The sequence below is a fragment of the Pelodiscus sinensis genome, chromosome 22 (genome assembly GCF_052426305.1).
Source record: "Pelodiscus sinensis isolate ZL-2025 chromosome 22, ASM5242630v1, whole genome shotgun sequence".
Classification (NCBI taxonomy): domain Eukaryota; kingdom Metazoa; phylum Chordata; order Testudines; family Trionychidae; genus Pelodiscus; species Pelodiscus sinensis.
Window position 1 is genome coordinate 16,092,462 of NC_143073.1, and position 25,967 is coordinate 16,118,428.

Sequence of the window (25,967 nt, forward strand, 5' to 3'; positions counted from 1 at the left end):
GCATTTAATTGCCTACCTCCCAATCCACCAGCTGGACTCCCAATCCATCTGTTCCCTACCCCCCATTCCTCTAAAATTTGTTGTGGGCTGCCAGTCTCCACAGAGTGTCTTCTTCAAAGCGGAAGAGGTTCCAGCCCTCCTTGGCTGTCAGGTTCTCGCTGCCACAACAGGTCAGGAAGCGATTTTCGTTTTCCTTCCACCTGGCTACATGCATGCGGATCTGGCTGCAGCCCTTCTTCAGGGCCACCTGCAGGAGGCAGCAAAGAGAGAAGTGTTAGAGCTACTGCTCTGGGGGGAATCTCTGCTACTGGGAGTGGTGCAGGATGTAGGACACACAGGGGAGTTGAAGAAGGGGCTAGATCCACTGCGGTGGGGAGAATCTCTGCTACTGAGGCAGTGTGGGATATAGGTCAAGTGGAAGTGCAGCTGTTTAGATCAGCTGCTGTGAGGAGAATCTTTGCTACTTGGGACAGTGCAGGGCCAAGGGAAGCTGAGGAAGGGGCTAGATCCACTGCTGTGGAGAGAATCTTTGCTACTGGGGCAGCATGGGGGTAGAGGCACATGAGGGAGCAGAGAGGGGTCAGAGCCGCTGTGAGGTTATCTCTGTTAGTAGAGGGCAATGCAGACCATAGGACACATGGGCTATGTCTACACTACAACACTATTTGGGGATACCAGAGTATCCTGAAGTAGCTATCCCACTTCTTCACAGATAGAACAGGCTTGCTATTCCGACAGCCCTGTAAACCTCATTCCACAAGGAGTAAGGGACCTTTTGGAATAGCGGGTTATTTTGAAATTTGGCGCTGTGTAGACAGCACCAACGTACGAAATAAGCTATTTCGAAATAAGATCAAAATCAGCTATGCAATTTGTGTAGCTCAGATTGCACATCCTATTTTGCACGTAGGTGCAATGTAAACACACTCATGGAGGAGTATACAGGGAGTAGTTAGATCTGTTATTGTGGTTAGGAATCTCTGCTACCAGAGGCTGGGGCATGGGACACATGGAGGAGCAGGGGCAGGGGGATAGATTTGCTGCTGTTTACAACCGGGACCAGTGTGGGATATAGGACACCCAGGGGAGCAGAGAGAGAGGTTAGAGTGGCTACTAAGGGAGGAATATGCTACTGGGGGCAGTGAAGAGTAAAGGACACATGGAAGAGCAAAGAAAGAGGTTAGACTGCTGTTGCAAGAGAGAATCTCCATTACTGGAGGGCCATGCGGGTTATAGGACACACAGGGAGAGGGTCTGAAAAGGCAGGGGTTGGAGGGCTGGGCTTTCTCTGCCCACTCAACCAAAACCCAGCTAGTCACTGTGATGAAGTGCTGAGTCCTCAGCTGACCTGGCCTGGGACTGATCAGATGGGGATGGGAGCTGATGACCTCAGCTAAGGGGTTTGCCCTGTAGTGCAGATTTGGGGGGGCTCACAGTGGGGTGGGGGGTAGAGATAAGAAGTCCCCTATCCACTGTCATGACCAAAACTCACTTCTGCAGTCTTCTTCATCAGCTGCTTCCCAATCTGCTGACCTAGGGGAACAACAGAGCTAAGCCAGGACTCCTGGGTTCTCTCCCCAGCTCTGGGAGGGGAGTGGGATCTGGTGGTTAGAGCAGGGGGACTGGGAGCCAGGTCTCCTGGGTCCCCCGCCTCGGGCAGGACCCAGCCATACCTCTGAACTCAGGCCGGACATACAGGTTGTCTATGTAGACGTTCCTGCCCTTCCAGGTGCTGTAAGTGTAGGTGGACAGAACATAACCCACGATGCTGTCACCTACCGGGAGAACAGTGGAGCTGTGGGCTGGGGCAGGAGCCATGGGACTCTGGGACTGTGGCAGCCCTGGCAGGAAGAACTGGTGGGGTCTCCACAGACTGATCCACCTCTAGCAGCAGCAACTGGTAGTTGTATGGGGCCCATGACACACAGTGGGGTTAATCGGCATCCTAGCCAGGGTGGGGAAGAGATGCAAACCCTCAGCAGGGGGCAGTGTTTACACATACACACATCCTAGCAGGGGGCCATGTTACACCCCCACTCCCTTCCCCACACCACACACACCAGCAGTGGGCAGTGTTGTACACACACACTTACCCTTCTTGCTATTCTGCCCAGAGGGCAGCTCCGCCACATAACAGTCATACATCGGTTGGGCCCCGAATCCGTCCTCTCTGAGTGCTGGGCCAGGGAAGGAGACACACACATCAGACCCTGTCATCTGTCCCAGGGCTTGGGAAAGGGGGCAAGGGGTGTGCAGGGCCGGGGATCTCTGCCAACCACCCTCATTGTGAGGAACCCCAAGTCCCCATACATCTTGCTCTGCTAAGACCTCCCCCCCTGCTCCTCTGCTAGGGCCCCTCTAGCCCTCTCTGCCAGTCTCTCTCCCAACAGGCTCTTACCTTCCAGGGTGACTTTCAAATGGGCTGGGGGGACTTTGTAATCGATGGCAATCACCTGCAACAGACAGCACCTCACTGAGAAACCCAGAGCTGCCGCTGACCCCTGCACCCCAGCACTCCCTCCCCACCATGGCCAGTCCCCTGAAAACCCCTCCCCCTCTCCCCACTTCTCTTTGCTTCTGCAAGATCAGAGGTATCCAGGCTCCAGACACCTGGGTTCTCTCTCCAGCACTGGGAGGGGAGCAGGATCTGAAGGAACGGGTCCTTCACACTTACAGCTAGACCCCAGAGGCGGGGATAAAAACAGTTGTCCCCAGTTTGCTTAGATGAGTTCAATGTTCAGTTGATGGAGCTGTGCTTTGCTGTGTCCTTTGGCTGCTGTGGTGTTACCAAGTACATCAATACTAAAGCTTCAGAGGGGTAGCCAAGTTAGTCTGTAACTTGAAAAACTTAAAAAAAACGAATAGTCTAGCAGCACCTTAAAGACTAACAAAACATGTAGATGGTATCACGAGCTTTTGTGGACACAGTCCACTTCTTCAGATGCACGGAGCATTAAAAGTCCGGTTCCAAAGTAAATAGGGGAATTGGCAGGGGCAGAAAAGGAAGGGAGGAAATGGTGATTTAGAGTGTTCATGTTACATGAAGCTAATAGAGAAGGTGCACATTGTTCTTAAGTACCCATTGATTGGCTGGTTAAGTCATTAGGATGTGGAAGGGAGTGTGCCAGCCAGTGATGTCTTTATTCATACCTTTGTGATGGGTCCTAAACTTGTTAATGAAGTTAATACTAACCACAGGAATGGGGCTCACCAAGGCTTGCAATTGTTGTGGGACTAAAGACTCTGACCTAGTGCAAAGGAGGGAGACCCTGCCAGAATGAAGAACCTCAGATGGACAAAGGCTCCAGGCTCAGAGCTCTGTGAACTCAAGAGGGGAGGGCAGGAGTCAGCAGGGTACAGGCCCTCCACCTGTTGGCTGTAAGACTGGCTCAGCCTGTTGCTCCCTTGTCTCTAGAGCAGAGCTAAAATAGGCTCCATAAGGAGGGTCTTGTTGTAAATTTACACCAGTGGTTGCTGACATTTCTTGTGGGGGACTGTGCTCTGTGCCGAGAGCTGAAATCACTTGTGTTAGCACTGGGGTTTGCCCAGAGCCAAATTCACCAGCAGCAATGGGTGGCTAGTAGGAGTGTTGGCCAGCACGGCAGTGCAACAAGCAGCCAGCAGTGCAGCAGTGGGGAGGTGAGACAAACAGCCAGCAGGACAGCAGTGGGGTGGTGTGACAAGCATCCAGCAGGGCAATGGTGGGGAGGTGCAACAAGCGGTTGGGAGGTGTGACAAGCAGCCAGCAGGACAGTGGTGGGGAGGCCCAACAAGCGGCCAGCAGGGCAGCGTTGGAAAGGTCAACAAGCAGTTGGGAGGTTTGACAAGTGGCCAGCAGGGCTGTGGTGGTGAAGCGTGACACAGGGCCAGCACAGCAGCAGTGGGGAGGTGCAATAAGCATGGGGAGGTGTGACAAGCATCCAGCAGGACGGCAGTGGGGGAAGTGCAACAAGTAGTGGAGAGGTGTGACAAGCGTACAGCAGGGCGGCTGTGGGAGGCGCAACAAGCAGCCAGCAAGGCGGCAGTGGAGAGCAGTAAAGAGGTGGATGAAGAGTGACCAGTGAAGTAAGATGCCTCTTTTCCTCCTCCCACCTGGAACAGGAGCTGAGCTCTGGGTCTGCACCAGGCTCTCTAATCTTTTTCATCCACTTGTGGAATAAATGTTCTATGTGCACCAAAACATGTGCAGATGTGCACCACCAGGAGAAACACAAACCCAGCTGTAAGCGCTCGGCTAGGTGGCATTTGAATCTTTCCTGACCAGCTGCCCAAGTGCTCAGCTTATAGGAAACACTGGTCTGCACTGACCAAGGGCAGTGAGTAAGAGGGTTGAAGAGTGGGGTTGGGCGTGTGACAGGCACATGTACAATCCTGGCCCGAGGAGGACACTGCCACACCTACTTGGGGTGGGACTGTTACTCACGGTTTATGTTTAGTAGCCCTGTTTGTGGTGTTTTGCCAAATCAAGGCCAAGTTACTTCCCTCCCTTTTATTAAAAGTTTCTTTTCTACACTCAGATTCTGCTTGCGAGTGGGGAAGCATCGCCCCTCTGAGGCACCCAGAGGTGGAGTGTGAATTCCCCAGGTTACTGGGTTGGGGTTCAAGCTGGTTCTGTGTTGGATGGATGGGGAGGAACCCCTAGATCAGGGGGTGGGTAATCTATGCCCACCCTGCTCCTTGGCCTCCCTCCCGCCCTGACTCCGCACCCCTCCCCCACTCTGCTCCTGCCCTCCCTACTGCCCAAACCGTGCACCCCATCCCACTCCTGCTCCCCCTCCCGCCCTGACCCCGCACCTTCTCCCCTACCTTGCTCCTGCCCTCCCTCCTGTTTTGACCCCTTCCCCCTTCCCCACCCTGTTCCTGCCCTCCCTCCTGCCTGACACCACACCCTCACCCAACCCTGCATCCCTACTGTCAAGACCCTGCATCCCCAGCCCACCCCTGCACCCCCTTCCACCCAGATCTCACACACTCACCCCATTCCAGCCTTGGGGGTGAGCCCTGACCCTCAGCGCCCCCCACATACTTTGGGGCTGGAGCTTGAGGGGAGTGCCTTTTTTTCCTGCTTCCCAGTTGGGGGCCAAGTCAGTGGAGTTTGGGGTTTTTGTTTTCTATTTCCCCACCCCGCCCTAGATATTGAACTTGGCCTTGGCTGCAGCAGGCTCCCTCTGCCAGAAGGGTTACTGTTAGAGCAGAGGGGGAGTGGGTTTGTTGCCAGGACTCCTGAGCTCTATCCCTAATCTGATCTCTCGCACACCGGGCAGTGTTTCAGGGCTGGGAACCACCCCTTACCTTGATGAGCTGCAGAATGACCTTGCAGTCCTTCACCGTGCACGGCCGGATGATGCAGTTCATGATACCAGGGCTCTCCTCTGCCTTTTTCTCTTCCCAGCCCTGGGACTCCTGCTATCCCTTTAAGACCAACAGCCCAAGGGAGTGGGGCTGCACAAATAGAGGGAGGAGTTGTGTCCAACCCCAGAGCCACAAGTGGCTATGAATCAGTTCCTCCCAGCACCAGGAGGGGGCACCTGGCAGGGAGCAGTCATCCCACTTCTGCCCCCAAACAGTGGATCCAACCGCTCACACCAAGCTATGTCTAAATTACAGGCACTTGGGGCCTGAGAGTAGGTGACTCCGCACATAGGGCACTTGGAGGGTGGGTTTAGGTCTGCAGCCACAGCTGGGTTTTGATGGATGAAAGAGGGCCAGGCCTGGGGGGTTATGGAGAGTGAGGAAGGTGAGTGTGTGCAGACGGAAGGGAAGCCAGGACTCCTGGATACTCTCCCCAGCTGCGGGATGGGAGCAGGGGCTGGTGGGTTAGAGCAAGAGGGGGCTGGAATTCAGCCACAAGAAAGAGAACCCAGGAGTCCTGCCTTCCCTTGCCTAGGAGCTGGAGTCTGCCATTAGTGTGTAAGGACCCAAATGGGGGCCAAGGGTGAGTCTTGGGCAATCCAGAGCTCTCGAGCATCACAGGACATGTCAGTGCTGTACCTTGACCCCCTCCAATCCCCACCACCCTACAGGCAAAGGCCCCACTGCAGTTAGGAGAGTAGCAGACAAGTTCTACCTCCTGCTGAGCCAGCTAGTACCTGCCCTGGGGCCAGGTGGGGAGCAAGTGCGCCCTAGAGGGGACAGGCTCAAGCCCAACCCCATTCCTTGCCTTTTTGAGCCAGCCAGATGCTGCCCCGAGGCCAGGTGAGAGCTGGCAGCCCCTAGCAGGGCCTCAGTGTCTGGCCAGTGGTTCTTTTCAATTTGGAGTCAGCAGATTCCAATGTAAAACTTTAGCTGATGATTAAAGGACCAAATCTTGGAGGCAAACCTGCAGGGAAGGTGTAGGGGGGTAGAGAGACAATCCTCCAGCTGGCACCAGGACTCATAGCCTGACTACCAGACCCAATCATCTTCCCCCTCTCTGGCCCACTAGCCCCCACTCCCCATCTCACAGCTGGAGAGAGACCCCAGGGGTGTGTCTAAACTACATGGCTCCTTTGATGGAGCCATGTAGATTAGGCTGATCGGCAGAGGGAAATGAAGCTGCGATTTAAATAATCGCTGCTTCATTTCCCTCTGCCGATCAGCCTAATCTACATGGCTCCATCCACAGAGCCATGTAGTTTAGAAACACCCGAGGAGTCCTGGGTCTCAGTAACACATGTCTCTCCCCCCACCAGTAGACACTGGATTAAATGAAGCAGAATGACCTTGTTTTACTGTAACCAAAAATCTAGGATTTATTGAAACCCAGAAAATAAGCCTCAAATACCTTACAGCTCTCTCTGAATGTTAGAGGCAGAACTGACTCCATCTCATCCCCAGCAGGTGTGAACATGATTTGGAGTGACTCCGGATTCACACCACTGTCCAATAGAGCAGAGGCCAGACCCCAACACCAGGGCGCATCCCAGACCATACAGAAGCAAAGGGACAGCGGCGGTGGGGTCCCGGGGAGGAGGGGCTCATGGGAAGGGGTGCACAGGAGGCAGGTTGTAGCTGGCGTCCAGGAAGATGGTGAGGGTCCCAACACTGGTGAAGGTGATGAAGGTCCAGAGGAAAAGACGGTCCACCACCATGGCCACGTACTGCCAGTCTTCTTTGAGCTGGGGGGAGGGGGCAGGAGGCATGAGGGAGCTGGTCCTTGGCACCCTTAACTCTATGCTCCATGGGCACCCATTACCTAGTCCCACTGACCCTCCTGAAGCCTTCCCACCACCTCTATGTCTGGCCATTGCCCTCCTTAGCTCTGCCCACAGGGGCCCCCAAGCCGCGTCAATTGGCCCCTAAGCCTCCCCCACTGCCCATTATGCTCCTTACACCCCTCGCCCTGGGTAGGGTCAAGCAGCCCCACAGATAAACGAACTCCAGACCCAGGGAGGAGGGTTGGGGCTGAGGCTAGAGCCAGAGTCCACTGGTGATGGTCAGCTGGCCAACCCCACTGTGAGGAAGTGCGGGAGCTGTGGGGGGGCTGAAGGGGCTGCCTGCAGAGCTGTTGGCACTCTGTGTCCCCGGCGGTTACTGGTTTAACCATGGGAAGGGGAGGGAGTTTGTTGTTCCAGGGACCAGCAGAGAACTGGAGCCCCTCAGTGACTAGTGACCGGGACACCCAGCTGGGATGGCACAGCCGAGTCTGGCCAGTGGGAGGCCAACGGGCTGTGGGGAGAGGACCCTGGTGACCTGCCCAGCTGGTCCCAGCCAGGGAGAACAAAAGGTGGAGGAGGGGGGAGGTGGAGAACAGAGGGGTCCGGGAGACTGTTAACCTGGACAGAGGCCAGGGAGGGGCTGCTGGGGAGGGATTTGGGGGCTGGGCTGGGAGGAGGGGGCTGCTGGCCTGGGCAGGGGGAGCAGGCAGAGCCCACCTGGCTGCAGGGGAGACTCAGACGTGCTGGGCTGAGGGGGGCCAGGCCTGCAGGCCTGAGAGTTCCTGTGCTGGGTTCAGTGCTCAATGAACCCTCCTGTGTGCAGCTGGCGGAGAGTCGCTCCGGTCTGAGAACAGGGCTGCACTGGCCCCCCTGCGAGTGGAGGCCCCGGGGGCCCAGAGTGAGTGGACTCCCTGAGGGGCCCAGGGCAGAGCCAGGCGCGCTCAAGGCTATAACAGGCGTCAGCCCAAGAGGCAGAGGCGCAGACCCCTGGAAGAGAATGGACTCCCCGAGAAGGGGTCGCTGCACAGTTGGGGGTTCTGCCCGGGGATCACATGGGCTATGTGTGGGCACCACCTGGGAGACTGTGACACTCACTCACCGTGTCATAGTCCTCCTGGTCCTGGAGCTGCTGGGCGATGTAGGTCACAGCGTCCATGGCGGACTTGAGGTCAAGCGGCAGGACGAGGCATTCGCTCGGCCCATCGATGAACCGGCGCAGGTCCTGCAAGAAGGGATCCTGGTAGAATCTGGAAGGTTAACAGGAGAGAGCCGTGAAGCCCTACACAGCGCCCCCTACTGAGCCCCCTCCTTGTTCCACAGTCCTACTGTTGCCCTGGGCCAGCCCTGCCTGCCAGGAGAGAGCGCCTCCTACTGAGCCCCTGCCCTGCTCGCTTCCTCACAGCACCCCTAGCGCAACCCTGGGCAAGCGCTGTTTGCCAGAGAAGAGCACTTCCTGCTGAGCCCCTGCCCTACTCCCAGACCCACAGCGTCCCCTAGCACCACCCTGGGCCAGCCCACTGCTCAGCCCCTGCCCTGCTCCCTACCCCACTGTGCCCCCTGGTGCCACCCTGGGCCTGCCCTGCCTGCCAGAGAGAACACCCCCTGCTGAGCCCTTGCCCTGCTCCCTGCACACAGAATTCCCATCTGACCTGCTTGGCTTGGGGAAGAGGAAGTCACAGGTGGGTTTGCGAATGAAATATTCGTCTGTGCTCCGGTTGCTCTTTACCACTAATTCCCGTTTGGAGGCTGGGGGAGGTTTCAGGATGGGCTCTGGTTTCGGACGCTGAAGCCCCAGGTAACGCGGGAGCTGATGAATGAAAATCTGCCCAGGAGAGAGAATCCAGAACCTCCCATTAGCTCCATCTCTGGGGCCAGGTGGGAGCTGACACCCCCTTCTAGAGGGAACAAGCCCCATGCCCAATTTCCTGCCCCCTGCCCTAGGGCTAAGGAGGGGTGTGTTACCTGCCTGACCCAGAAGGGCATGTCATGGGTGTTGGGCGAGCGGTGATGCAGGTTGAGGACCACCACACTGAGGATGACGGAGAAGGTCACTAGGATCATGGTGAACATGAGGTATTTGACAATGATGGGCACGGCCAGCGAGGTCTCTGGCACCTTGTCTGCCAGCAGCAGCAGGAAAACGGTGAGGGTGAGCAGAGCGAAGATGGAGAGAGTCATCTTCTCCCCTGGGCAGAGGGAGCAGAACAGGCATCAGCGAGGGCAGCGGGAAGACTGGGAGACTTGGGCCCATCTGGCCTGTCCTCTGGTTCCTCTCTCGAGGGAGAGTGGATTATGGGGCCCATATAGCATGACTTCTGGTCTTCTCAGAAACAGGGTAATCCAAAGACCATCTCACATGGCCTCTTATCTATCCCCAAGGACAGAGGATTGTGGGCCCATCCCGCATGGCCTCTGGTCTTCTCATGGAAAACGGTATCCCAAGGTCCATGTAGCACGGCCACAGGTCTCTGCAGGGAGAGGGGAGTCCAGTGCCCATCTAGCATGGCCCTCTGGTCTATCCCCAGTAACAGGGGATTGTGGGTCCCATCTAGCATGGCCTCTAGGTTGCCTAGGTGCTCAACTACGATGAACTAAGGTCTCCTAAGGAAGAGAGGAATCCCAGCATTGGATTCCTCAGCCCCCTGGAAAGGGGCACCAGATTCCCACCCTCTTGGAATAGGTCCAATCCCCCTCCTTCTCTCCAGCACCAGGGGCAGCCTGTGTCCATCTGCCTGGCACCCACCGGCATCAGGGGGCAGATAGAAAACGAAGATGGCCAGGATAGTGATGAGAATGCAGGGAATAATGACGTTGATGATGTAGAAGAGTGGCCTGCGGCGGATGATGAGGTAGAAGGTGATGTCCTCATGTTGTAACTCCCCAGGCAGTGTGTTGCGCCGTGCAGGCTTGTGCCGGATCTCCCACTGCCCATTGTCTGGAGAGCAGAGAGAGGGGTTAGGGCTGAGGAATGCCAATCCAGAGTCACCTCATTAGAGGTGGCAAGGGAGAGGGAAGGGAACAGGGCCCCGAGACAGATGGTGGCAGTGGTGGGATGTACACCCAGATTGCACATGTGAGTTGTGTCTTTCTGTCAAGTAACTGTGTGTGTTCGCGTGTGTGGAAGAGTGCATGGCTGGCTGCAAGTGTAATGACTCTGTGTTGAATTGTGTGTGTGTCGCTGTGTGTGTGGTGGTTGTTTGTGTTGTCATGGCTTTATGTGTGTGGCTGTCTGTACAGCTGTGGTCCTTCTGCTTGTGTGCTGGCTTTGTGTGTGTATCGCTATGTGTGTTTTGTGTGCACATCACAGTGAGGGGGTTTTGCTGTGTGTGTATGTTGTGGCCATGTGTGTGATACTGTGTGTGTGTGTAGCTGTGTGTTGTGGTTATGTGTTTGTCCTCATGCACATTGCTCTGTGTGTGTTTGACAATGTGTGTAAGTAGCTCTGTTTGGGTGGGTGTGTTACTCTGTGTGTTGTGGTGGCATGTGAGATATGGCTGTGTGTATGTGTTCCTCTTTGTGTGTGTAGCTCCATATGTGCTGAGGTTGCGCATGTGTAACACATGGCTGTGTGTCTCTGTGTCTTTGTGTGTCAGTGTTGTGTGTGATGTATGGTTCTGTGTGTGTTGTGGTCACATGTGTGGTTCTGGGTGTAGCTCTGTGTATGATGTGTTTGCGTGTGAGTGACTGTGTATATGTCTTGAGACATGGTTGTGTGCATGTAGCTCCATGTGCGTGTCTGTTTGTGATAAATGGCTGTGTATGTGGTGTGGTTGTGAATGCCTGGCTCAGTCTGTTTGTGAGACATATAGATGACCGTGTGTAGCTCTGTGTGCGAGTACCTGTGTATGTACTGAGGTTGTGCATGTGTGACTCTGTGTGTCTGTAAAGGTGTGCGTGTGTGTTGCACTGTGTGTAACTGTGTGTTTGTGTGTCGCTGTATGTGTGTAGTCATCTGTATACATGTATAGTTGTGTGGGTAGCGCAGTGTGTCTGTGTATATATGTGCATGTAGCTGTGTGTGTATGTAGTTGTACATGTAGCCATGCATGTGTGTGTGTATCCATGTGAGTGTGTAGCTGCATTAGTGCAAATAAAGATGTGTACAGCTGTGTGCGCACTTGGGTTGCTGCATATGGATGTGTGTGTACCATGAGCATGTGCACGCATGTGTGTGTAGCTGTGTGTAGCCATGTGCATGTATGTAGCTGTATGCCTGTGTAGCTGTGCACATGCATGTGTAGCTGCGCGCGTGTGTGTGTAGCTGTGTTGGTGCGTGTGTAGCTATGCGTATACGTATGTAGCTGTATGCAAGTGTAGCCGTGTGCATGGTGGACACTCACCGATGAAGGTGTTCTCAAAGATGATGATCTCCTGCACCTCACGCCCCGCCTCATCCAGCGGGTGCAGCAGGCCCAGCTCGGTTGCCCCATAGGCGTAGGACTGGAACACCATGCTGCAGTTCTGCCAGTCGAAGGGGAAGTAAGTAACCTGGGGGGAGAGACACCATTGACACAGCACCCCCTGCTCAGACCTCCACAGCACAGCACCCCCTGCTGGGCCCCCTCTACCCCGCACAGCACAGCACCCCCTGCTGGGCCTCCTCAACCCCTCACAGCACAGCGCCCCCTGCTAGGCCCTCTCAACCCCTCGCAGCACAGCGCCTCCTGCTGGGCCCCCTCGACTCCTCAAAGCACAGTGCCCCCTGCTGGGCCCTCTCAACCCCTCGCAGCACAGCGCCTCCTGCTGGGCCCCCTCGACTCCTCAAAGCACAGTGCCCCCTGCTGGGCCCCTTCTACCCTGCACAATACAGCACCCCCTGCTGGCCCCCCTCTATCCCCCACAGCACAGCACCCCCTGCTGGGCACCCCCTGCTCAGACCTCCACAGCACAGCACCCCCTGCTAGGCCCTCTCAACCCCTCGCAGCACAGCACCCCCTGCTAGGCCCTCTCAACCCCTCGCAGCACAGCGCCTCCTGCTGGGCCCCCTCGACTCCTCAAAGCACAGTGCCCCCTGCTGGGCCCCTTCTACCCTGCACAATACAGCGCTCCCTGCTGGGCCCCCTCTACCCCTCACAGCACAGCGCCCCCTGCTGGACCCCCTTTATCCCCCACAGCAAGTACCCCCTGCTGGGCCCCCTCTACTCTGCACAATACATCACCCCCAGGTGGCCCCCCTCTATCCTCCACAGCACAGCGCCCCCTGCTGGGCCTCCTCTACCCCGCACAATACAGCATCCCCAGCTGGTCCCCTTCTATCCTCCACAGCACAGTGCCCCCTGCTGGGCCCCCTTTACCCCCCACAGCACAATGCCCCCTGCTCGGCCTCTTAAACCCTAAACAGCACAAAAACCCCTGCTGGGTCCCCTCTGCCCACCACAATACAGCACCTCCTGCTGGGTCCCCTTTGCCCACCACAGTACAGCACCCCCCACTGGGCCACCTACCCCGCAGCACAGCACCCCCTAGCAGAGGGGGCCAGCTCACCTGGATACTGCAGCTGCTGCGGTAGAGGGCGGGGGGAAGCCACTGAACGGTCCCCACATGAGAGACCAAGACATTCACAGGTAGGGCGATGTCAACATTACCATCATTGCTGAAAGAATGAAAAAAGAAGAAAGGGTGTCGCACAGCAGAAGGAACCCATCTGCCAGCTGGGCTGTGGCTTTATTGCTCTCACCCCCTGGCTCTCTTGTCCTGGGGACCCTGGATGTTCCCCTGCCCCCATGCCCTCCCAATCCAGCTCACTTGTTCATGAGGTAGATATCCGGGAGCCAGACTTTGTCAGAAGACAACCGGATGGAGCTGATGTAATCAAAGTCAGACAGATTCCAGCTCAGGCGATAATCCGTCCACTCCTGGAGACCCAATGGACAGGGGGATGGTCAAAGAAAGAAAGAAAGAAAGTCCTTGTGATTGTCCTCCCAGACCCACCTCACCCTGTGAGACTGGGCAGGGCTATTTGCCCCATGCACATATGGGGAAACTGAGGCACAGAGTGCTCTCTTACTCCATCCCCCATTAACCATCTGTGGCGTAGTGGGGGGGATGTCTGCTCTGTGACCCAGGGTCCCCCTGCGCTGTGATGGGAGATTCTCACTGACTCTCCCAAATGTGTATTAACCCAGACACCCAGGCTCAGCCTCCCAGGGAGGGAGACAAAGGGAGGAAGGCGGAGACCAGCACCTGGCTGGGGTGCAGGGCTGGAAGTGAGTTTTAGTTTCTGTCTGGTATCATGGAGGAAGCAGCCTAAGGAACGGGCTGGGATTTAGGGGCCCAGTCTCCCCCATCTCAAGGGGGGGCTGAGGCATCCTAGGCCTGCCCTGTAACCAGATTACATCTATGCTGTGGAGAAGCAATAAACTCCCTATATTCTACTGGCTGGCAGAGTCTGTTCGTGCCATTACGGGGGTGCAGGAGGTGGGGGAACCCCGACGCGCCGCTACACCATCCATGGCTGTGCTGGAAATGGACCAACCCCACTGGCTCCTGTTATAAACAAGGAATCAGAGCTGGGACATATTTCCTCATCCTCTACTCCCTTTTTATGAACCACAAAGCCCCCACCAAACCAGAAATCTACCTCTACACTTTGTCCCAGCAGCCACCAGATGACACTAAGTCCCTGCCCCAGCGCTAAGAGCTAGATTGGGGAAGGCAGACACCCCCCATCTGGGATAGAGTACGGGGGGCAGTAGGCATGGGAATGTGTTGGGGGGATAGTACCCACCAGGTCCATGTACACCTTCGTGGTCAGCTCCTCGTTCTTTTCATTCTGGCGGGGGAGAAAGGATTAAAAAGTAATTCAGGGGATACCCCCTCGACTCCAGAATCATGCCCCCTCCCCTGTGTACCCTTGAGAATGCTGCTCTCTTTGGAGGTATGTGAGGACATAGAACCCTTTCTGGGGTATGGGATAGTGAAGGGCATTTTATGGAGGGGCAAATGGGTCTGAAATGGACTACCCCGGGGTGCCAATCCGGTGCATGTATCCAGCTGACCCTTCCACTCTGAATTCATTTCCTCCCCACTACCTTCCCCTTATACCGCTATTTATAACATCCCCTGTCTCTGGCCGGTGCCAGGGGCCTCCGTGACAGCTGCTGTCTCTGTCCCCTGGCCAAGGAGGCGGGTGAGAGGCCCTTAACTCTCTCCCTGCCAGAGCTGGGGGTTCTGCTGCCTTCCCTTCCATGGACACTGGCTGCCTCAAGAAACTAATTTAGCATGAGAGGTCCAGGTGTCACAGCCCTAGCTACAGCATTCTAGGTGACTCTAGCATGGCTTTGGCCCCGGCCTGGAATAAAGTACCAGAAACTAATCTAGAACATAGCCAGCATATCCCAGGAGCAGGAGTGAGCTAGTCTGCTCTAGAGTGTGGATTAGAATGGCACTGGCGTTTGGTCAGGAATGTCGCTAGGGAGAAAATCTGGGATGTAGTATCCTGTGGCTATGGCATGGTGCTGTTCTGGGCTGCTCTAGAGCAAGGTATAGAATAGCTCAGAGGGTTGATTGGCCCGGGCTGCAGCAAGGAATGTAATCTAAGAATACAGCACCTGCTAGCCAGGGTGGCTCAAGAGTGGCTATGTTCAAGACCACTCTAGAAATAGCATTGGAAAGCAATCTAGAATGAGAGCAAGTCTAGAGGAGTGTCTTCTCTGAGCAGCATGAGTGGCAGTTCCATACAACTGTGCTAGAAAAAGGCAAATGGTTGTGCAGCCTAGAATGCCCTCTGGTGTGATAATCTAGATAGCATTCCCTTTTTGACCATCAAGGACCAGAAGTCATGGGAACTAGACCAGTCTAGAACATGGTCGAGAACTGCACGAGTAGCTGATTTGCCTTTCCACTAGGAAGTGAAGCAAGAATATGATCTCTTTTTGGCCAGCTAAGGATCAGGAGCCATGGCACAGCAGACAGACATAGAACCTGGCCTAGAATGTTAAGCTAGAACACCCTGCCAAGGCTCCAATTCCTCACCAGGCTGATGAGCTGTGACAGGGACATGCCCACCCGGATGAACACCTTGTCGGTGAGAGTGCGGGCGGGGCGGACGTTGGAGTTGTAGTTCTCAAACAACTTCTCCAGCAGACGCTCCTCAGTTTGCAGGCTGCCCACCACTGCCCGGAGAGAGAAACTGTGTGTGTGAGGGTCCTGTTTCCCACTGCATCGCTCTACTGCCCGGCACTGCTCCCTGGGCCATAGCAGTCTACTGAGCTGCCTATCCCTCCCTCCCTCCTCATCTGCCCCTGTCCATCTCTCTTCACACATTGCCTCCCTCCCACACAGAACAATGTAACTACCCCATCCCATCTAGCCCTTCCCACAGGACGCACTCCTCCGTCTCTGTTCATCCCTCCATCCCCGCACCCTCTTCTCTCCACCCATCCTGCCACACTTCGATCCCCACACCCCATCCTCGGCATCCAGCTGTCTGCCCCCATACCTCAGATCTATCCCTCAACTCGCACCCCATCTGTGCCGCCTCCTATTTATCCCCATCCCCTTTGTCTAGAGATCTCTCCACCCCTCTCCCCACATCGCAGTACCCATCCATCCCCCTGAACCTCTCTGTCTTTCCATCCATGCATCAGCATATACCCCCTCCTTCCATCCCCACACCCTGCTATCCATTCATCTGTCCCCCACTCATCATCCTTCCCCACATACCTTATCTATCTGTTCCCCCATTCCCCCATCTAGCCATCCATTCCACACACACATCTCTATGTATCTACCCCATCCACCACACTTGCTCTCCCCCCAAAAATGTATGTCCATCCCACACCCTCTATGTATCTATCCCCCATCTACCCCCTCTGTCTATCCATCCCACACCCCACTCACCTCCCTTCTGATCTCTAATCCATGTCCCCATATCTTGCCTCATAGCCCATGGCTCTACCTGATCTCTCTCTAGCCCCGTTTCCCACTCTCTAGCAGGGCCAGGTGCCCCCTGACTCTTGCTGGGGCTTGGCCAAGGGGCAGCCAGCACTTACCCACAGTGGGGATAAGCCAGAGGGTCACCAGAACTGGGGCCCTCCGTGCCATGGCTGCATCCGTGTGTCCGTCTGGCTCCTGGAGGCCCAGCTGGCACCCTGCCTCCCCCTCCAGCCACCTCCTTGGCCACAGCAGCTGTCACCAGAGCGGGGTGTGGGAGGGGGCTGGAGAGTTGGGGGTGGGGGAGGAGCCTCATGCCACAGGAAATCTGCAGGCACCACCTGTTCTGGGGGGGGGGGGGATTTTTAACCCTTTGGGACCCAGAGCTCACAAGGAGAGGGAAAGGGGTCCCAGGGGCATTCGGATCCACAGCCTGAGAGGGGGGACATAGATTTTAGCCAGGCAGAGAGCCTAGCTGGTCCATGAGGATAGGTTGCTCAGTGGTTATTAGCCAGGCTGGGCAGGGATGGGGGCCCAGCCTCGGTTTGCCAGGAGCTGGGAATGGGTGACAGGGGCTGGATCTCTGGATGGTTCCCTGCTCTGTTCACTCCCGCTGGGGCACCTGGCATAGGCCACTGTCGGCAGACAGGACACTGGCTGGATGGACCCTTGGTGACAGATGGATAGATAGATGGGATGTGTGGGGAAGGGTAGATAGAGAGGGAGAGGGACAGAGGTTGGGGGTTGGGGGATGAGTAGTGCAGCGACACACACAGGGGAGGGGGATGAGTAGAGGAGTTGGGAACAGGGATCAGGCAGAGAGGCTGGGTTGGGGGGTGCATAGAGGGGTTGGGGATGGGAGGAGGGGCAGAGAAGCAGAGGTGTAGACAGGCAAAGCTTGGAACTGGAATGAGGAAAATCCGGAGCGAGATCCACTCTCTCGCGCTGGCCATTTGGAAGGCCAGGAACATTTAACGGAGTTAAATGGCAGCCACTTGGCCGGGAGGTGGGTAAATCCCGGAGCTAGATCACAGCGGCCTCCTGCATCGGAGCCGGGAGGTAGCTGCTCCTACTCGGGCAGGGAATTATGGTAAATCCCAAATACGGCATAGGAGTCAGCCCAGCTATGGGTAAAACCTGGAGCTGGATCCAAGCTCGGAGTCCCACGCAGCCCCTCCCACCTCAGGACTTGGGTAAAACCCGAAGCTGGAATACGGCCAAGAGTCCCACACAGCCCCTCCCCATTCCCTGCTCCGGATATACGTAATTCCGGAACTGGATTCCGGCTCGGAGTCCCACAGAGCCACATGGAGCCGGGTAGATTCGTAGAAACGTGGTTTATTCTCTCGGCTGTGCAGATCTAGGGGTCACCAGTCCCTTGAACCAAGGGTGTGTGTGCAAGATTGGGGGGCTGAATTTCATGACCTGAGGGTGCAAAGCGGGGGCTTATTATTAGGGCAGGGGGAGGCTGGAAGGAGGAGTAAGGGCTATAAAGGGAGGAATAAGGGCGGAACCAAAGAGAGAATCGGGGCAGGGGGCAGATACCAGAGGAGCAAGCAGGGAAAGGAGAGGAAGGGGCAATAAGGGAGAGGGAGGCCCAGGAGTTATGAATACAGACAAGGGGGAATAGGAGGGGGCCGTGATCCCCTCCCCCATCTGGTGCAGTTGTTTGGGGGCAGAATGGGGCTTGAAAGAAGCGTTGTCAGAGCTGTGCCGAGAGATACACGGTGTCAGCTTCTTGAACACAATACATGAGAAGATGTAGAAAACTCCCTCCCTGATCTTATGAGTCCCTCAAATCCATCTTCTACCATTCAGTCCCCACCCCTTTCCCTGCCTCACAGCACCCCGGGGGCCAGTCCTGCCTGCCAGGGGAGAGCTCCCTGCTGAGCCCCTGCCCCACAGCGCCCCCTAGTGTTGCCTTCGGCCAGCCCTGCCTACCAGGGGAGAACGCCCCCTGCTGCCCCCGCAGGCCCATCCCAAAGAGAGTGTATGAGAAGATAGAGATCAGCTGCTGCCCCCTGCGGGAGGGGTGAGCCCTGCTCTGTGTGTGTATTTGCTGCCCCCTGCTGGCTGGGCACACAGCTATTTCTGTGCACCTTCCCTCCCCCCTCCTCCACTAGAGCTATGGGGTGGCAATCCAGTACTGGGATGTGGAATGTCGGGCACTGGGTCTCATTCCTGCAGGGTGACCAGTGGGGGTGCTAAGGCAGCCACCTGCCTCTTCTGGCACTCCAGATTGTGCTGCACCCAGCAGTGGGCCCAGCACCTGCGGTGGGGGTGAGCGCAGAGGGCTCCACACACTGCCCCTGTCCTGAGCACTAGCTCCGTACTTCCATTGGTTAGAACCTGCTGCTGGCTGGTTTGGGGGCACTGCATGGTCTGCAGTGCCAGGAGGGACAGGAAGCTGCCTTAGCCCCCACCCCTCGTTACACCGCTGACTTAAAGTCACTCAAGCTAAGCCCCGCTTGCCCTACCCAAACTCATCCTTCCAAAGATGAGGTCCCCTCCTATAGCCCAAGCTCTCATCCTCAGCCCCACTCTGGAGCCTGCACTCTAGTCAAATTATGTTGGGTTGCAGGCATCAACAATTTTCTTCAACTGGGTCATGAGAACAAAAGTTTGAAAACCCACTGCACTAGACAGACTCACAACTAGTCACACATGTCACACACCTGCCATTGCCTCCTTGTGACCTTCCTGCCGACCCCCCCTCCCCGTAAGAGCAGGTCTCCTGGGTTCTCTCCCAAGCTCTGGGAAGGGAGAAGGGGGTGGGGCAGGGAGTCAGAAGTCTTGGGTTTTCTCCCTGGCTCTGGCTCCTAGCCCCCCAACCCACTTGCTTTTACTCCCCTCCCTGAACTAGGGAGAGGACTAGGGCTGTCCTTAGGCATATGCAACCTACACAGCTGCGTAGGGTACCTGAAAATTTGGGGCATCAAATTTCCAGGTGCCCTTCTGAAGCTGCATGTGCCTGAGGGGGTGGCACACACATGGCAGTGTCACAACAGGCAACTTCAGTTCAGGCCATACAAACTTGATCTAGGATTGAACCTGCCTCCTACCAGCACAGCCCCATGCAGCAACATGTCCACCCCCCTGCCCACTCCTCTCTGACAAGGCAGGAGTGGGACTTGTCAGCAGAAGGAACTGATTGGGCAGATTAGTGCCACCTGAGTGTAAAACCTTTTCTCTCTCTAGTCCCCCACCTCCCGCCCCTAGACCAAATGTTTTAATCCACTTTGGGAGATGTGTACTGGATCGGTACACACATGGTGGTTTACAGAAATCTCCCAACACCGGAGCTAGGGTTGCCAGATGGTTTCAGCAAAAACACCAGACACACTTGACGTTACATCACAATCTACATGACATCTTATTTAGAAAATACCGGACAGTTCTATTTTCTCAATTTGTTTCCTGAACAGAAAGCTCAAATACTGGACTGTCCGGTTCAAAACCGGACACTTGGCAACCCAAACCGGAGCCATGGCCTCACTTTCAGCTTAAGGCCCCCGCTACTTTAAACTCCTAAGTGTAGACAGTGCTGAGGACCCCAGGAGGCTGGGCAGGGAGAGGAGAGGTGATTGCTTGGGGGGGGGGGGGGTCACATTTGTATTTCATTTTCTTTCCTGCTTTGCTTGGGGCCTATAGAAGGAGCCTCTGCACTGGGACAAGACGCGTGCACACAATCATAGAATCATAGAGCTGGAAGAGACCTCAGGAGGTCATCAAATCCAGCCCTCTGCCCAAGGCAGGACCAATCCCAACTAAATCAACCCAGCCAGGGCTTTGTCAAGCTGAGACTTTAAAACTTCTGGGGATGGAGATTCTACCACCTCCCTAGGGAACCCATCCCAGTGCTTCACCACCCTCCTAGTGAAATAGTTTTTCCTAATATCCAACGTAGACCTCCCCCACTGTAACTTGAGACCATTGTTCCTTGTTCTGGCATCTGTCACTACTGTGAACAGCCTTTCTCCAGCCTCTTTTTGGAACCTCCCTTCAGGAAGTTGAAGGCTGCTATCAAATCCCTCCTCACTCTTCTCTTCTGCAGTCTAAACAAACCCAACTCCCTCAGTCTCTCCTCATAGGTCATGCGCTCCAGCCCCCTAATCATTTTGGTCGCCCTTCGCTGGACCCTCTCCAGTGCGTCCACATCCTTTCTATAGTGGGGGGGCCCAGAACTGGACACAATATTCCAGATGTGGCCTCACCAGAGCCGAATAAAGGGGAATAATCACTTCTCTGGATCTGCTGGCAATGCTCCTCCTAATGCAACCTAATATGCCTCTGGACTTCTTGGCTACAAGGGCACACTGTTGACTCATATCCAGCTTCTCATCCACTGTAACCCCCAGGTCCTTTTCTGCTTAACTGCTACTTAGCCATTCAGTCCCCAGCATGGGTATGCCGGGTGTGCCCAGGCACACCCTATTGTCTCAAAAAAAAGTGGCTTTGTGTTTTAATTTAATCACGATATGCTCTTTTAGTTTTAAAGTATGGATTGTTGTATTATGCAATAAGCGCCAAATGTAGAAATGTATAGAAAGCCCCCGTTCGCTCACAGCATGTGCTTTGTGATTGAGTATTCAATAAATGTTCACCTTTAAAAAAAAATAAAAAATAAAATTCCTTGGGTGCACACCCTAATGAAATGTGCTGCGCACACTTATGGTTCCCAGCCTGTGACAATGCTTGGGATTCTTCCCTCTTGTGACGGGGCGGACAGGCCCTACACTGATGGACAGGGGGTAGCCCAGGCCCAGCTGGCGGAGAAAGCCCGCCCCTCCAGCCCTGCTGGGCATGCTCCCAGCAGAGCCTGGGTATAAAAGCAGAGGAAGCCCTGCAGCCACGGAGACCACAGGATGAGACAGTAGACCAGGCTGGGCCGGTGTTTCTGCAGCAGCTGAGAACGGAGTCGCCGCCCGCGCCTGACCTGGAGACAGAGCCAGCAGCCGCCGACCCCAGGGAGGCAGGAGCGCACCCGCAACCCCGGCAGGTACCGACTCGGAGGCGAATGGGCCCCAGGGGAACAGCCCAGGGCAAAAGACTCAAAGCTTGGCTCAGTGTGTATTGGCCGGATTCCCTGCCGAGCGGGCAGGAGCCATAGGCCCTGCCTAAAGGGCCCTGGGCTGGGACCCGGTGGAGAGGGAGGGCTTGGGTCCCCCTACCACCCATTTTCCCTGCCCTGGATAATCAAACCCTGGGCCAGGAGAGGATTCTCGGAGAGGCAGGCCTCTAATGCCGTATTTACCCTGATAGAGGGGGCATGAACTTTATAGTGAGACTGATAATGTTGTATGTACCCTGAGAGGGGGACATGGGCTTTTATGTTGGGACTACTAGGGTTGTGTTCACCCTGATAGAGCGGACAATGGGCCTGTAAGGGAGGGGGCGCACCCCACGCCAAGGACATACCCTGTGACAACTTGGTGGAGAATGTGGGCAAGAGACCATCCCGAACCTAGGGGAGGTACAGTGGTGTGAGGGCCATAACAGGGATAAAACCAGTGAGGTAAAGAGGGTGAGATGGAACCCGTGAAATTGATGGAAGAGATGGCCAAGAGATAGCGGGAGCAGCTCCTGCAGCTGAGCCGGAGTTTGCAGCAGTGGACTGTGCAACAACTGGAGCAACAATGGCAGCTGTTCCAGAAGCTGACGGAATGGTTGCAAGCCCAACAGGATCAGAGGCTGCAATCGGGCGACGGCAGGCAGTGGATATGCCCAGGTATCAACTGTGGGGCACAGGGCTCGGGGAAGCGGGCCGGCAATGCCCATGGTAGAGGTACGGGTGGAAGGGACCTTTGTCAGGGCCCTAAGGGTATGTCTACACTACAGCACTAATTCGAACTAACTTAATTCGAATTAGTTAATTCGAAATAAGCTAATTCGAATGAGTGCATCTAGACCTAAAAACTAATTCGAATTAGCGTTTTGCTAATTCAAAATAGCATATCCACATTGAGTGGATCCTGAACCGAAGTTAAGGCTGACCGGAACCAGTGCCGGCAGAGCATCAGATTAGAGGGTGGAGCTGCTGTCTCAGGCTAGCCGAGGGCTGTGCTTAAAGGGACCCGACCCCCACCCCAGACAGACAATTCTCAGGGTTCCCCGCTTGCTTGTCTACCTCGATGAGGAACAGCAAAGCAGTCCTGTCTTGGAGTGCCCTGACTGCCCACACTCTGCACATCACAGCACTCGGCCATCAGCCCGGCTGCACTTGCCGCAGGCTGCCATCCGGGAGGGTCAATCGGGGGGCTGTCAGGATTCAGGAGGCCCTGCAGGAGAGCTTCCACCCCGAGGAGCCTGCAGAGCCACCTCAGTCCTCCCCATCGGGGCTCGTGCCCCATTCCTCCCTCACCTTCTTCCACTTACCCCTCCCTAGCCCCCCTTCCTGATGTACAAAATAAAAGACACGTGTGTTCAAAAATAGAAACTCTTTATTTAACAAAACTGGGGGGGGGGGGGGGAATTAACCTCTGGGGAGACTGGGGAAAGGAGGTGGGAGAGGGGAAGAGAGAGGGGGAAACCTGGGAGGAGGGAGCCAGGGAAGAAGTGGGAGGGGAAATATAAAACTATGGTACACCATATCTTCAGTACTGTGTACAGATGTGGTCTCCTTGCCTCAAAAAAGATATTTTGGCCTTGGAAAGGGTTCAGAAAAGGGCAACTAAAATAATCAGGGGTTTGGAACAGGTCCCATATGAAGAGAGGCTGAAGAGACCGGGACTTTTCAGCTTAGAAAAGAGGAGACTATAAAATCATGAGTGGTGTGGAGAGGGTGAATAAAGAAAAGTTCTTCATTAGTTCCCATAATAGAAGGACTAGAGGACACCAAATGAAATGAATGGACAGCAGGCTTAAAACTAATAAGTGAAAGTTCTTCTTCACACAGCTCATAGTCAACCTGTGGAACTCCTTGCCAGAGGAGGCTGTGAAGGCTAGAACTATAACAGAGTTTAAAGAGAAGTTAGATACGTTCATGGAGGTTGGGTCCATGGAGTGCTATTAGCCAGGGGGTAGGAATGGTGTCCCTGGCCTCTGTTTGTGGAAGGCTGGAGATGGATGGCACAAGACAAATCGCTTGGTCATTGTCTTTGGTCCATCACCTCCGGGGTACCTGGTGATGGCCACTGTAGGCAGACAGGCTACTGGGCTAGAATGACCTTTGGTCTGACCCAGTACGGCCATTCTTATGTTCTAAGCTCAGGGCTCAGGGTCGGGGGTCTCAGTGGACCAACTTGATTTTCATGCAAACCTGCTCCTGGGTTCTCATGTGGCCTTTGGTGGCCAGGCTGGCAGCTATCCTGCCCTAGACGGCTGCATTCCTGTGCCTAGTGCAGAGGTTGTGGACGTTGGAGGCCTCCCCCCAAACCTGGATGAGGTCCACGATATCTGCATTAGACCAGGCGGGCTCCCACCTCTTGCAGCCCTGGGCAGGCTCCTGGGAGCTGCCAGCCTGGTCCTGGGAAGAGGCGGAGGGCTGGGTGGCAGCGGGTGCCTGGCTTATGCCATGCCAGGTGCAGGGTCTGCTGGCTGGGTGCTGGCAGGCTTGCAACTGGCACGAGCGCAGTAGCCAGACCGTGCCCCTTTAAGGGCTCCGGGGCCGGGAAGGAGGCAGAAAAGTTCCCCTGGTTTGGCCCAGAGTGGCCACCAGGGAAAGCTGGGGAGGGCTAGCCTCTAACTAGTTCAAATTCAGTGGTTACTGTGGAAGCTGTAGAAACCATTTTCATGTTTAGCTAGAAGCCATCTTGTATATCAGAAACCATTTCAGCTTTTCTCTCAAGCACGTAGACCAGAGTGAACTTTCTGTCACCCCGTGAGAAGAGGCCTACAGGATGGGCTATTGGTATGTGTTAATTGGGCTGGTTGGGACAGAAGATGTACTCCCTCGCACCTGTCCGCCATCTTGTTGATAAGGTTTGGTTTTTCCAAATTTAATTAAGGATTTCTGTAATTGTATGCCCTGACGTCAGACTGTTTGGCTAAGGGTATAAAGATACTAGGATTGATTGTATTAGCAGCCTTACTGGGTCTGGCTCTGCTGTGACCACGTTTGGCTCATGCTGTGCTTTATTAATTAATAAAGCTGTTTGTTAGCTGCCTAAACACAGAGGAGCGTGTTTTTGCTTCAACATTACACAGCCCTTAATTTGAACTACTTAATTCGAACTAGGCGTTACTCCTCGTAGAATGAGGTTTACCTAGTTCCAATTAAGCGCTCCGCTAGTTCGAATTAAGTTCGAACTAGTGGTTTGCATGTATAGACGCTATGAAAGTTAATTTGAACTAATGGCTGTTAGTTCGAATTAACTTTGTAGTGTAGACATACCCTAATAGACTCCGGGTGTAGCCAGACCATGGTACAGGAGAACCTGGTAAAGAACCCCAAACCCACAGGGGGTCCAGTCATGCTACAGTGTGTGCATGGGGATATAAGGGCATACCTGACGGCCTGGGTGTGGATAGCAGACGCTTGCGAGGAAAAGATTTGTCGGGTAGGGTTAGGCCCCCCTACTGGTGTACCTGGTAATACTGGGGAGAGATTGGCCCGGTCTCCTCAGGTTGGTCCAAGATTAGGCCCACCAGGAACCTCCTGAAATAGGAAGACGGCCCTGAGGAGGGATGGTGGCAGCCCAGGGAGACATCCCAGAACCCGATGACCAACTGAGAGCTGAAGCCAAGACACTGGGCCCAGCGGGACCCCTGTGGCTGCCGATAGATGAGGGAAAGATGCAGTGGCTGGGCGCCGGAGGGGATTTTCTGTGAGATCAGAGAGAGGACCTGACGTTAAGCCAAGCCTAGGAGTGAGTCCAGGAGGCCGAGGATAAGGAGCCCGGAGGCGCAAGGGGGCAAGGACCAAGGTTTGAGGTCTGGAATGACAGGCTCTACCGGGTGGTGTGAGACCCACAGAGAGATGAGGAATTCGTGCAGCTCTTAGTTCCTTCCAGGTATTGAAAGGGGGTGCTGCGGTTGGGCCATGCCAGCCCCTGGGCCGGACACTTGGGCTGCGAGAAAACCCTACAGCAGGTGGCCAAGAGATTTTTTTTTTTTTTTGGCTAGGGATCCACCGGGAGGCAAGGGAGTTCTGCGAATCCTGCCCTAAGTGTCAGCGCACCAACCCAAAGGGAGTACCCAAGGCCCCAATGGTAGCCCTACCTGTGGTAGGAGTCCCCTTTGAGTGGATCAGGTTGGACTTGGTGTGGCCTCTCGAAGGCTAGCTCTGGGTGCCAACATATCCTAGTTATAGTGGATTATGCCACTAGGTACCCCGAGGCCGTGCCATTATGGAACACAACCGCCGGTACCATAGCCGCGGAACTCCCTGAGGTATTCCCCAGAGTGTGGATACCGAAGGAGATACTGACTGATCAGGGCACCAATGTCTCATCCAAATTAATGGCCGAGCTATGCTGGCTGCTAAACATCCGAGCCCTGTGAACTACCGTGTACTATCCCCAAACAGATGGGTTGGTAGAGCATTTTAATCGGATATTGAAATCAATGCTCCACAAATTCGTAGAAGAGGACCCCCGAGGGTGGGACAAAATGCTGCCGCCTTGCTTTTCACTGTGCGGGAAGTACCACAAGCCTCAATGGGCTTCTCCCCTTTTGAGCACCTATACAGGCGGCAGCCCTGGGGGATCCTTGACCTCCTGAGAGAGGACTGGGAGGGGCAGGAGTCCCGCGTGATGGGGACGGTCCCCTACGTGTTGCAATTGAGGGAGTGCTTGCAGAAATTAGGGGAGTTTGCCCGAACCAACCTCTTATAGGTTCAGGAGACCAAGCCTGGTACTACAACAGAGGGACAAAACTATGAATGTTTGAGCCTGGCGATCGGGTGCTCCTACTTTTACCATCGCAAGAGTCAAAGCTCCTCGCCAAATGGCAAGGCCCATTCGAGGTGGTGCACCAAGTGGAGCCCGTAGATTACGACTTGGGACCTTTGGCCATCGA

General features: G+C 55.2%; 2 protein-coding genes across 4 annotated transcripts; both read right to left on the reverse strand.

Annotated features, from left to right (window-relative positions):
* Positions 1–6,405, reverse strand: LOC102462144 (thialysine N-epsilon-acetyltransferase-like). Its single transcript, XM_014577204.4, has 6 exons — positions 5,293–6,405; positions 2,399–2,453; positions 2,094–2,177; positions 1,674–1,775; positions 1,493–1,533; positions 1–247 (listed from the first exon to the last, which is right to left on the reverse strand). Exons 1-6 carry the CDS (start codon positions 5,353–5,355, stop codon positions 71–73), a joined length of 522 nt encoding a protein of 173 aa, XP_014432690.3. The 5' UTR covers positions 5,356–6,405; the 3' UTR covers positions 1–70.
* Positions 6,406–6,702: 297 nt separating this feature from the next.
* Positions 6,703–16,880, reverse strand: CHRNB1 (cholinergic receptor nicotinic beta 1 subunit). Of its 3 annotated transcripts, none has more exons than XM_006112103.5 (11): positions 16,130–16,875; positions 15,111–15,250; positions 13,864–13,908; positions 12,882–12,991; positions 12,621–12,729; positions 11,477–11,624; positions 9,880–10,071; positions 9,099–9,322; positions 8,786–8,958; positions 8,236–8,383; positions 6,703–7,097 (listed from the first exon to the last, which is right to left on the reverse strand). In XM_006112103.5, exons 1-11 carry the CDS (start codon positions 16,179–16,181, stop codon positions 6,957–6,959), a joined length of 1,482 nt encoding a protein of 493 aa, XP_006112165.2. In that variant the 5' UTR covers positions 16,182–16,875; the 3' UTR covers positions 6,703–6,956. The 3 variants fall into 3 exon arrangements, with proteins under 3 accessions (XP_006112165.2, XP_006112167.2, XP_006112166.1); XM_006112104.5 differs by having other exon boundaries at positions 6,958–7,097; positions 8,236–8,358; positions 16,130–16,880; XM_006112105.5 differs by lacking the exon at positions 15,111–15,250 and having other exon boundaries at positions 16,130–16,873.
* Between the last annotated feature and the right edge of the window lie 9,087 nt (positions 16,881–25,967).